At 42.9% G+C, this 13,521-nt stretch overlaps 1 protein-coding gene across 1 annotated transcript in view; it reads right to left on the reverse strand.

Annotated features, from left to right (window-relative positions):
- Nucleotides 1–13,521, reverse strand: part of col25a1 (collagen type XXV alpha 1 chain) — a gene marked incomplete at both ends in the record, with an annotated part of 237,583 nt that overhangs the window by 59,314 nt on the left and 164,748 nt on the right. Inside the window, 3 exons of the mRNA XM_080742348.1 lie at nucleotides 507–578; nucleotides 7,786–7,812; nucleotides 10,575–10,601. Coding sequence (XP_080598474.1) covers nucleotides 507–578; nucleotides 7,786–7,812; nucleotides 10,575–10,601 — 126 coding nt within the window. The remainder of the gene's footprint in view (nucleotides 1–506; nucleotides 579–7,785; nucleotides 7,813–10,574; nucleotides 10,602–13,521) is intronic.

The following is a 13,521-nucleotide window of genomic DNA, read 5'->3' on the forward strand; positions in this document are numbered from 1 at the left end:
GGAATATACTCCACTAAGAAATCATTCATGGTGACTGTAAGTGCTACAAGCGGCTGCAAGGCTATAATTCATTTCACCATAACACAAACGTAAATAAATACAATTCTCCATACTTTTCCAAGACTAACGTACACTTGGTCAACCGACCCAAAAAATAAAATAAAATAAATAAATAAAACGTTGGAAGTGAAATGTGTCCTTTTTGTCAATCGACAAAGTTTAGATTAGCCTTGCGGGTCAGACGATACACAGTGAAACCCAGTGTTAATCTACCCATTTGTAAGTCAGAGAGAGCATATACAACTGGAACCAAATGGACACATAATGGTCCATTTGGTCCAGAGTAAAATGAACACTTGGGATTACACTGTATAGATCATTTGAAAAAAGTCTGTCTAAAGGCTTGCATGCAAACTGAGAGGAACGGACGGGCCAGGAGGAGACATCAGTAGGCCCTTTTCAAAGATGGAGAGAGAGAGAGAGAAGAGTGAGGACACAGCCACTACCTTAATGAGCCGTCTCTTTATGAGCTGCTGGTCAGCAGAAAGAAACCCATGATTGATCTTAGGGAAGACCATCTGAGCAGGTGTATGAAGTCAAGAGGTCGTAGGTCAGAGGTGAGAGAGGTTTGGCAGAAGGATGAAGACCCCAGCAGAAGTAGAAGAAGAGGAGGAGGAAGGAAGCCAGTAGGTGAAAAAAAACAAAAAACAAACAGAATCTGTTAGAGAGGTCTGTGCCCTCTGAAACCCAATTCAGCGCCTTCACGGGCGGACGGAGAAATACACACTTTTTATTTCCACCGCGGAGGCGGTTTGGTTCCGGAAGTCTGGACTTGGTTTTTGGAAACCAAAGCCCATAATTACCACCTCGGGGGTGCTGGGGGCGCCACACTGGGCTCACAGAACCAGGGAAAAATGGGAATCTCTCCTCCGCTGTGAAAGCGCTGTCATCATCACAATAGCACGCGCTGCAAAGTCAGACCCTGGGAGCGGCACACTCAACATGGGCTGACCTCCTGGGGGAGGTCAATTTTTAACCTGGTTCCTTTTAAGGGAAATATGTCCCACTGGTGTCCACTGAAATGATCCAGAATCATCCCTAATTTCTGAAGCAAACATCCAAGTTCAAATGGGTGGCGTGAAATAAGAAGTAATTGTAAGTGTACTTAACACAAACCACAGATTCAAAGTTAGAAGGTGAATTGTAGCTATGAGCTCATTTTGAGGTTTATCTACTTTGCTTGATCAGTTAATATTCCACTACTTATTCACTTACCACTTATTTTTTTTTAGAATCAATGGATATTAGCCAGACAAGGCCTTGTCTTAGTTTCGAGTGTTGATTCTGGTTCCAATCAGCTACACATTTACCAGGTTATAAAAATCCACCTTTGCTTTCGCCGGGGCTCTTGGCATCTACTGCCGGTAGCAGTGGGGAAGAGCATTGTTGATTGACTGGCCATGATTAATTGGATGGGGTTTCTTGCCTGGGTCTGCTCTATCATCAGGCCTTGCGGAGGGAACCTGACAGTGATTCATTTACTCCCGGGCGTGTGTGCCGCCCTGGGGTCGGACTGAGCGGCAGCGAGGCTGCTGCTGCTGCCACCGCCGACAAACCTTGACAGTGAGGATCTGATTGCTGTGCAAAGCAGCCAGCGTAGGGAGGCCGGGCAATCCCTATAGGGGCAAACAGCAGAACAATGCACAACACAACACGCAATGACATTCAAAAACAAAAAAACACAGTACTTTAAAAAGAGGGCCACGTCAAACACCCAAATTCCATCCCCGTTATACCAACTTCAGGATGTGGACTGGCCCAGTGTTTTATAATGGTATGCCCACAATTACTTGCATATTTTATAAAGTTGTTCAATCATTGGTTGTAAACCAGTGGGAACGGCTAAATGCTGTAAAAAAGGGCGAGATTTAAAAGAAATTTCATGGAATTGTCAAATGCCAACAACACAACAAACTTTGCTGTCAAGCAATTAGTTTTGAGGGTTCTCACTGACTCATGCCAAAGACATTTCAACTCAGACACAAACTGAATTGTTCATGCAAAGATGATTAAGAAATAATAACTCCCATGAATACTGCAACTTTGCCACTTACTTTTTTAACACTTACCATTTGAATCTATCCAAGTGACTATACCTAGATTTTTCCATGTAGCTAACCTATGCCCCAGGTAGGGTGTTAGATTGGCTGTGCAATGTCCATATGACAGTTGGCTAAGTAGCCATTTCCTACTGTATTACAAATAGTGCTGTTTGAGACAAGACAGAGCACTTGTTAAAATGATTTCTATAGAACTATAGAACAGATGATATAGCGAAGGAGGAATTCAGACGTCGACTGGAAATTCAATCAGATGGTTTCCCATTTCCTTGTCAAAAATCATAATGACAGTTGTGATCCACTCGTGAAAAATGAACCATGAAACCAACACACCATGCATTGCTTGTTAAGGGAAGAATAGTTTATAGATGAACACTAACTCTAGTCGGAGTCCACTATATATCACATTTGGTCACAGATGGGCATTTGTGTGTTCCGCCTGGTTAAACACATTCCTGTAATTTCCATTGACCCTCATCAGTCATTTTTGGGGGAGACTGTCTATACTGTACTTGATGACAATATGAACATATTTGGAGAAATATTTGATTCCGGTTTCCATATGCTATAACGTGAGGCCACTTACATGACTGCCAGATGCTACAGGCATAAGGAGGGTTCCTAATACAGATGAGTGTTTTACAGTCAATCACGATTTCATGCATATGTTCAATAAAACATGAATCTGTAATATTATACAGAATATTGCTTATCAGAAAGATTGAATGTGATGTTGTCTATCGGGAGAAGAAATGCATGTCACCAACGTTGGCCAATTCTGCAGATGTTCTGCCCTAGCAGGCATCCGGCATCAGAAATTTCAGCCCTTGTGCGGGAGAACTGGGTTTCAATGAAATAAATCGTACTTATTGCAAGGGCACATATGTAATGCAAATTGATAGAAATGCATAGGTGCATGTGAAATAATGTTTGTTTTGTTTTGTAACACTGTACGTGCGTGCATTAGGTATTGGGGAGATTTTAATGAGTACTGACTGAGTATTATTGTGCACTTTATAATACTTTTCCGTAGTTTAATTCACAGATGAATGCACTGGAATGAGGCCATCGTTTATGTTACCCATAATTCAAAAATCATGGCTCATTAAGAACATGGTATTCAAGGCACTGGCTCAACTTTGCAGCATGAAAGACAAGAGGATTCTCTTACACTGCAGACAATAGCCACGCTGTGTGTAACTGGGATTGCCACACAAGTATTTCCCATCAAGTTATTTACAACCGCAGGCATCTTGAAGACAGAAAGGGAGCCCGGGCACACAAGTGCTGGATTAGCGGGAGGGGGTGAGGGGGGTCGGGAGGGTGGTGCTCGACAAAGCAAAGAGGGTATGGAAGTTTAGTGTTGCTTGACCCTAATGTGCAGACTGGCAAATGTGACAGCTCGGATGGGCTTGAGACAGCTAGCTTTTTTTTTTTGTCCTTCTTTTTTTATGACTGGTTTGATATATAGAGTACATTCACACCGGGAGACAGTGTATCTTGAGGAATAATCCCCTGCCACCTTTCACAGCATGCCAGCGATGTGTGTAAACTCTTGTCATACACCGTCAGCTGGCTCAGCCACGGGTTTAGCTCTCATCGACCTAGCTGACACCACTGGTGCATGTTTGAGTTTTGAGGGGGCGCGACCGAGCAGGCGCATGATCCTCTGACCAAAGCAACCAGCTTATAGCTTCTCCCCTCACTATAGGGAAAGAGATCACTTGTTAGGGAATAGGTGTGGGTTCAGCTGTGACACTGCATGGTCCTCTGCACCGATGTACAATGTATTGTTATACGGGTGACAATGGTAATGACATGGCGGTTGACTAGAGAATCCTAACCGTTCACAGACTGCTGTTTTGTTTCTCCCCGTCCCAAAGCGGATGTTGGTTATGTGTTTGCCTGCAGCGCGGGATGACTGTGACCGTAGTAAACAAAAAACCCATATATGAGAACAATCAGAAACCGCTTGGCGTGGAACACAGGCCAGATCCAATGTCGCTGCCACCACACTCTGTGCACGCATGCACGCACACAAGCACACACAGCTAGAATGTGCTACCCTAGCCCCCCGCCCACAATTTACCAATATATGGATTTGATTATCTATTCAGATACATATGACTTAGTGTATTTAAGAAGGGAACGATACATTCATATGAGTTCCCTGCTGTGGTGGAAATAAACCTAAGTAATTACTACGTATTTATTCCGGTACGGTCAATTTTGAGGTACTTTTACTTTATTTAAGTGTTTCCATTTTCCATACTTTGTACATCTACTCCACTACATCTCAGAGGTAAATACACCTCTATGATTATTTGACAACTTTAGTTACTTTGCAGATTTAGATTAGAAACATAAGTCCTATTATTTTTTTTAAACGTTTTGAAAGACATTAGTACTTTTACTTTGGTACTGTGTATATTTTGATGCCAATACTACTACTTTAATAGAGTATGTTTTATATTGTGGTATTGCTACTTTTATTTAAGTAAAAAAACATAGTGCTTCTTTCACCACTGGTTCCCTTTAGGCTTGGCATCTATCGACCACACTGTCAAACTCATCTAAAGTCAAAATTCATTTCAGTGCTTCTGATTTCAGACAGCAAGATGTAGAGAGTGTCTTTGTTCGTGTAGTCATGTACTGGAAATTGAATAATGGCCGTAACATTTTGGGGGGGAAGATTGCAAATTGGTCAAAATCCCAAGATCTGAACTTGAATAGGTAATGCCTGTGTCCAGTGCCAAAGCACTGGACAAACATGGACAGATTGATTTCTTTTATCTTTTTTTTTAAAGATTTGTTTTGGGGCTTTTATGCCTTTATTGATAGGACAGTAGACTGACAGGAAATGGGGGGAGAGATGGGGAGTGACACGCGGCAAAGGTCGTCCGGATCGGGAATCGAACCGGCGACGCCGCCAGGCATCCATGCCTATGTGGCAATGCCTAAGTGGTATGTGCCTGGACCAGTTGTCCAGCGGGCACCTCTGATTTATTTTATCTTAAGGGGTTTCTTTTTTTTTTACTGAATGGCCACCCAGGAATTCACAAACCCCTATGCATTGTAAGACAGCTGTTAGTAGCTGGTGCCATTCTTTTTAAAGACCACACACCTTTCGTCACTGGTTGCCACTGCTAGTAACGCTAGCCAATTGCACTACATCTTAAAATGTGCGCTTGAGCAGCGGCCACGCGGTTGTTTGTGTAAACTCGTCAATGTATTATTTGCTGCCTGCATGCTTACCCTTTGAACTTTCAGTCTGGCCTTCGACCTTTACACTGACTAACTGGGTGACCCTGACATATGGGGAACACGGAGAGACCGTCAGTAAGGACATGCTGGTGGCCATGTGGTGATTGTTGTCAAACATCCACGCAGGAAATGCCAAGTGTTTCTGTTTTGATCCCTTTGACCCAATAAACACACGCACACACGCATACACACACGCAGACAGACAGAGACACAGGATCTGTTGCACACAATTTTTGCTATAAAATCTAGGTATGTCTTCTATTGTAGGAGTTACGATGGCATTTTGTAATATTGAAATCTCCGTGCACAAAGACAGTACTGGGACTGAAATGAGCCTACACTTCAGCTACGAGTCAAGGTTGAGAAGAAAGTCTCCTCTTTCACCCTCGTTCATTAAGGAAATCTTCATAATGCCGTTCCACTACATTTACCTGCTAATCTAATGCGCAAAGTCAATATGCTATCCGGAGAATATAATGTGATTTGGTGGTGACCGAGAAGGGTTATGTCCCCAAAGCCCTTCAATGCACGCACAATCGCACATGCGTGTGCGCACGTTACATTTTGCCTGTTAGGAGACATGTTTTCAACAATTGAAAGTTATTTAAATTAACAACAAATGTGTTTACCCCTGTCTCCCAAAAGTACAAACTTTGTCTAAATTGAGACTTATGAATCGGTTAACTCATTTAAAAAAGGGGGTACAAATGATGCGGATATTACTTTCCACCTAATTTTATATTATTCAGTCAATGCAATCGTAATGATAATTCAATATATTCTGCATAACCAGAAACTACTCTCGTAGGGAGCTGGGAACTCAAAGATATTACAATAGTGTTTGTGGACCATTGGGCCATCAGTCAAAGGGCTGGTTGGCTGTCATTTGAGGGGTGTGATATTAGATCCGTGTCTTATTACTGGGGGACCACAAATCACATTTTAGAGGGTTTAGTGACTTGTGAATCATATCACATAGTGGTCCAATGTGCTCAGCCAGGTCAGGCCGAGTTGGAAGAAAATACGGGGATAATCTGGTGACGTCTGGGTGGGCTTCAGTACAGACTAGGCCTCAGACAGACAGAGAGACAAACTTCTCTGCTCTGTCAGTCATCTGTGATCCCTGACCTCTGTGTGCCCTCTGCCCTGGGGGGAAATCAATTACAGCCACTCTAAGTGACCATGACCCTTTAGAGCGTAACCTGGATGATGGTGACGGATGCAGAGGATATCAGCCCTGCGTGTGTGTGTGTGTGTGTGTGTGTGTGTGTGTGTGTGTGTGTGTGTGTGTGTGTGTGTGTGCGTGTGCGCGCGTGCGTGCGTGCAAAATAGCGTGTGCATGTGAATTGTGCACATTTTGTTGTTGTCGGGTGGAAACCTTGTATATCCAAAACCGTTCGTTTTGTATTTATCGTTTTAAAAATGATTTAAACTAGTGGAAATAGCCGATCTAGACAAGCACACAACGCCTCGCACCACGAGGCGTTGTGTGCTTGTAGATCGGCTATTTTCACTAGTTCTGTGCGACAGTCTTGAATGATGAAGCAGGGCTTTACTTCACAAAAAGAAAAAGAAAAAAGTATGTACGAATCTGAAACTTGGAGATGAGAGGTTTCTGCCCGACATTGTCGATTTGCTTCCATGTACGTTTTGTGTGCGATTTCAGTTAATGCAATAAAGTTTGAACAAACATGTGCTTAAGTGTGGTAAAGTGTGTTTTGGAAGAGAGCTAAATTTTCAGCCTTCAGCTGTGGAATAAAAAAAGAAATGGCTGCACACTCTGGCACAAATCAGCTCGCTCACTGTGCAAGGGCTCTGCGAGGGAGATGGAGTAATTCATTTTAGAGTTTGTCAAGCGAGGAAAAGCATTCACATCATCATCATTCAGAATGCGCGGCTTTTATCGAAAATGTCAAACTGGCGAGCTGGAAATGATTAAAGGGCCGAATGTGCCGCTTTGCGTTGAGAATTGAAGTGAGTCATAAGTAATTACGGAGACATGGATAACACTTTAGGGTTTGATTACGGCAGATATTCTTTTGTGTTATCTTCACAGGACCAAATACACGCTAGTGTGCAGGCCAAAGTATTCTTGAACAATTTAGAGGGGGAAGTAATTTTGCAACTAGGGGCTCAAAAAAAAGATTAATATTGCATCTCAAAGGTATGCCATCCCATGGTTTTCTAAGGTATTTGCCCTTTTTCCCGAGCCACTCTTGATTTAGAAATGGAGTCGTGAAGTGCTTGTTGTGTTTGGCCAGCGGGGAAAGAACAGTATCCCAGGAATCTCATGCATCTCAAACCTTTTACCCACAATTCTACTGAGGGAGACATGCAGTAACACCAAGTTGCATTCGCCAGCCAATCGTGAGAGGACAAGAAGTCAGCGTAAACCACATACCCGCGGTCCCTGGTCGCCTTGATCCCCCTGCAAAACGGCAGAAGGAATTCTTAGTCTCGAAACACAAGGATCAACCAGACACTCAATGTGTACAGTGCAGCACACGCCCACGCATGTGCTCACATTCTCTTAATGATCGCATGCACGCACATGCATACACGCGCACGGATACTGTACACACACACACACACACACACACACACACACACACACACACACACACACACACACACACACACACACACACACACACACACACACACACACACACACACACACACACACACACCAGTGGAACTGTAAAGGCACTAACACACACACACACACACACACAAAGAGAGAGAGACGCACACCAAAATCATAAGGGATAATTCAAAACACATTGATGAGGAAAAATAATACAGGCAGCCTCAACTATTCATTGCGGTTGAGAGTAAAATCACTTATGATAACACAGACTGACATGAAAAGGGTATATGGGAGAGAGGGTGATGGTGTTGGGTTTAGTAAAACATACTGTACCGTGGGCCCACTTCCCCTGACAGATAGATAGATCCATGAAAAGATCTCTCCCCTGCCTTTATGGAGATCTGGACTACATCTCTACGTACAGAACAATGATTCACATAGTGGCCATTTTGCTCCGATGGTTCCTTATCAGCTTGTGTGTGTGTGATTGTGTTTGTGAGTGAAATACATCATGGAAAAGATGTTGGGCAGGATGCTAATTACCACCTGTCTGTCTGTGTGTGTGCGTGCGTGTGTGCGTGTGCGTGCGTGTGCGTGTGCGTGTGCGTGTGCGTGCGTGCGTGTGTGTGTGCGTGTGTGCACGTGCGCTTAAGATGCTTTTCCCCCCAATCAGCACTTGAAGTGCCAACCTGCTGCTGAATTTAATCCTAAAGTGTCCAGAGTTTGGCTGATTTTCTAAGAGTTTTGATTGGGTCAGATCACACAAAAAATGTGTCCTTTATATCCACCACCCTTAACTCTCTCTATAAGCACAGTTTTGCTTTAACAACATCTGTTAAATGAGCTGATAAAAATAACAACGTAACACAGCTGTGGGTTTTTCACTCAAACGAGTGAATGTAATGCCTGAACAATGTCCAAGTCTTGGTTTAATGAGAAAATAGTTGTGAATGACCATAGGATTTATGTAAACTTAAACAGTGGACTTTATTCGACTTGGGTGGGAGAGGGAACACTACAGTTGTTTCTTGTTTGATCAAATCATGGATGAAGAGGTTGAATGAGAGGCAAGAACATGTATGGGCCTGGTTATCAAGTATCGGTTATTCACTTGTGTGGAAAAGTTAATCTAGTTTTGAATAAATCTAGTTTTCCAAGTCATGCTCTCGGGATGGGGGAGTATAATATTTCTGTTTTTGATAGACACCAAATGCAGAACATACCAATTTTATTGACTGATTCTTTTTGACCAGAGAGCTTGAAAATGATAGTTATGAAAGACTGTGACTTTTTGCCATGATCAAGCACTGAACGAATAGTACAGTGTTTTAAGGCTAGATATGTTCAGATTGGGAGGCCAATCAAAATTTTGGCCGATCCATATTGGAAATAATTTGGCTTACAAACAAGCGAGCACATATAGCCAATCTACAGACTCGCAATACTAGGTATCGTATAACAGACTACACATTGTATTACCCATAATGTCATGCATCGATATCACAGCAACCATAGGGAAAAGAAATCTAACATGTGGATATCGAGATACAGTAGGCCTATGTATGGGAACAGTGTGGCTCTAATTTGGATTCCGGACTTCATGTGGCCAGCCTGTGACGTCAATCATCTAAGACGTATCTACAGTATGAAGTATCTATGATGTACGATGCCACATTTGGGTATGATTTCAGCCTGATCAGAGTCCCATTGACTTCAATTATAAAATGAAAGTAAAATCTTTCAAAAAGCAAAAAAATAACAAAACATAAAAGTTCTGTCCCTGTGGCCTACTGGCAAGAGTACAAAAGATGATAAGGCGCTTATCAGTCCAGCGGTTTGCTGAGATTAGCTCCGCACACAAACATAGACCCTCTTATAGGCTAGTCTCCTGCAGAGCCACGCCATAAAACAGATGGGATGTTGTCCGACAGGATTTTATGCTCGAAGTGCAATCGAATTCATGCTTCTCTTCATGATCTATTTAGTTCCTACAGTGCAATTCTTGTTGATGTCATTGACAGCCTGTGAAAAAGGCTTGCACACCCAATTTCTTTCCCAGCCTTCAAATTGTCCAGTAGTAAATTCAAGGCATGCACATTCTTTTAGAGATCTGGTTTAGGAATGAGCGAGACAGACTGAGCCACTAATTTCCACTGTATGCAAACGGTCAGACATCATCAACTGTGTAAATCAAGGGACCTTGTGTTTTTAATCTGCCCAAGCAAGACGCATGGTCACAGATGTGTCCCCAAGTCGTGCAGACATATAAAGAGACAGTGTGGTTATTTTTGCATGCCTGGCCGCTGTTTTATTGAGAAATGCTCAGAGAAGCATTTGAGGGCTTATGTTTGTGCTCTCGTCTAAGGTCGATAATGTACTGTGCTGTGAATTTGTGAACAACGTGAGGATTTGAATGAGTGAAGTCTGGGACATGAGTTTGCAGCGGCAAATACATACACTTGTGTAGTCCCGAATAAAACAAATACAATGTTAGAGAAATGTGTCAGGGATTTCGGGATAATGAGTATTTCAACATTTACAAAATATCATCATATAATATCAAATATATATATATCAAATATGTATCATAAAACTCTTACCTTGTCACCCTGTGGACCAGGAGGCCCCTATTGAGAGAAAAGGAGAAAAAAATAAAAATTATTTCGGCAGCGGTTTATACTCAACATCTTTGGGGAGACATAAGATTCCTAGCCACGCCAAATTATATGCTGATTGCACCAGGAATGTCACAAACAACATGTTAAAAAACCCAGTGCAATCAATCACACAAGTGATTCAGGAAGTTTACAGTGTTGCCACGCAAGGCACGGACGGATATCACTAATTTAATTAATTTTATAAAGTAGTTTTGGACATTAATATTCTAACCACCGTTTCATGCCACGTCGACTGCTAGGCTTGTACAAACATACAATTAAAACAAACAACAACAAAAATGAGACCAAATTAACTCCATGTTTACTCACAGGCACACATCCAGTAATATCCAACCAAGTATTGAGGCAAGTACATCGTAAAAACATGCTCTGAATCATGGAAACACTTATATTTTCGGGATTTCTTTTTTGTTTCGTTTTTTAATACGCTACAGTTTTTGTGAGGTAATTGCCTGTTCTGCATTCCAATGTCTGTCAATCAATGGGCAAAGGCTCCCGGGTGGGCCCTGTACAAGGTCATGGGTGAGCTGGAGTGTTTGATGGCGGGCTGTGCATCCATATGCTCTAATAATAAGGCTAATGAGCTTGTGTTCTAACCCAATATTTTAAACTTTCAGTACAAGGATCCAGCATGCTTGGCGTTCTCCTTCACAGAGGCCGTGATCTAGGGGGGAAAAGTTGAAAAAAAGAAAAAAACTTGGAAAACATACTATTAGATCAGTGTTAGTGGGGTGACCACCTGCTTACTGTAGCAACAACGATCACGAGATCAGAGATGAAGAGAGGCAGCTCTAGCGTTTTTATCAATATTCATACGCATGTTCCTTAATGTTGTTTTGACAAAAACTATCATAATTATAACATGGTTCATGGTTAAAAAATCAAACCTCGGTTCGAAGTGGAGCGGTGAATTTGAGCAGCTGTACCCTATGTGAGTGAGTGAGTGAGTGAGTAAACTGTGCCTGTGAGTGAGTGGTGAGTGTGCCTGGCCTGCACAAAACAGCGCCCCTCCTTTAACTAGTGTGTTGTGTGTGGCCACTCAAGGTATTGCCAGGCTATGGACATGGCCAGCCAGCCACCCACCCAGCCAGCCAGCCAGCCACCCAGCCACCCACATACCCACGGACATACCTGTCTATTGGGAGCGCTTTCACCGCTCCCAAAAAAAAGCAGCAGATCTGTGATCATGTGCAACAAATCTATTTTTTCGCTCTCTTCATTTAAGTAATACGTTTTATAAAGGGACATGTCTTGCCATCACTAAGTATTTCATAAAAATAGGTTTGTGTCTTTGCATATTTGACCTCTACTGCACGCACACGCACGCACGCGAACACACACGCGCGCTCACACGCACACGCACACAGTACACAGAAATCCTTCAATTGATGGTATTAGAATAAGATCTCTGTTTAGGGGCTGTTCCCAGTGTACAAGTCCAATGACCCAGAATAGGCCTGTAGAGTCAGCCCCTGCGGTACGCTGGCACTCTATCCAACAGCATGAAAATGGAAGCACTCCAGAGGTATTCCAGCCACTTTCCTCGGCCAAGTAGTACAGAACGCCGCACTGGGGGAAAGTGGGCGCCAGCCAGGTCTTTGCCCTTTCAGCCTCTCGGGTGGGTATGTTCTGATACGTAACTACCTGGTCATTGAATGTACGTATGCAGCTATAGTGCGTTAAATTGCAGTAGTGTGGTAAATCTCAAGCTGTTTTGCCTCGGGTTACCACAAAGTCGTGACCTCATGCGGCGCACACGGGTATGCTGTGTTTTTGCATGCTCCCATCAATGCTAATCTGGGGCAGCTGTGTGGTTGTGGTTGATAGGTGTCTGAGTAACCCCAAATCCTATCTTTATTCTACCCAAATCCCCTGCAGCAAGAGCAGGCAGGGTACAGGCAAAGAAGGTCTCAGCAAGAACAGTCACCAACGTCATTTTAGGCTCCATGGCCATCCGCCATGACACTTTGGGTGGCGGAAGTGCCACCCAAAAGAACATTAGCGTCTATGAGCACTTCGTCACTTCCGCCACCCAAAAGTGTCATGGCGGCGTCCCATGGTGTGCCAACTTCCGGGTGTTGTCTGTTCCTGCCTAACCTTCCTTGGGTACAGGGTACTCATACGAGTCATGGGGGGCTTATGGGAAATGTAGTTTGAATCATAATGTGGTGGTCCTGTGGTGTTTTCTTGGCTGGTCATCTAGAGAGCCATAATGCACTTGTAAACACAAAATGGTGCCATTATGAAAACATTATTTACGATTACAGTCCCCTGAGGCTGAATCACAGATTGGGAGGGATGCTGGAAACGATTGTGACTTTTGACTTCAACACAAATCTAGAGCCATACCAGAGGCTTTTGGATGGTAAGCAAGTTTCCAGCCTGTTTCTCCATGCAGGAATGCAGCCAAATGGGTCAACACCCTGTAACAGTACTGACATTGAGCACAACAACTGTGGCTGATACAGCGATATTGAGAAGTCTACGATTTGGAATCATGAAAACAACAACTAATTAATATGCATGGGGTAGATTAAAATCTACATATTCATTTTGTTTAAAAAAAAGAAAGAAGGAAATAATTAGTAATAATGAAAGAGTATCAGTATTTATTGTCACTAACCTTGTGTGAATGCGTGTTGGGGGGGGGGGGGGGGGGGGCGGTAGACATCAGATTGTAATTAGAAAGCACACTGAGTGTTGATAGTGTTTTCATAAAAGGGCAAAAGAACATGATATTTTGCTTTATTGTGGAAAGAAATTAAATCAGGAAAATGGGTTCCCAAACTCCACATGCGCTCACTATATTCCAACCTATTTTAAAAAATATGTTGGAGCGATGATGAACTTGTCAGAGTTGTTAAGCATC

The sequence above is a fragment of the Nannobrachium achirus genome, assembly GCF_963921795.1.
Source record: "Nannobrachium achirus genome assembly, chromosome: 14".
NCBI classification, from domain to species: domain Eukaryota; kingdom Metazoa; phylum Chordata; class Actinopteri; order Myctophiformes; family Myctophidae; genus Nannobrachium; species Nannobrachium achirus.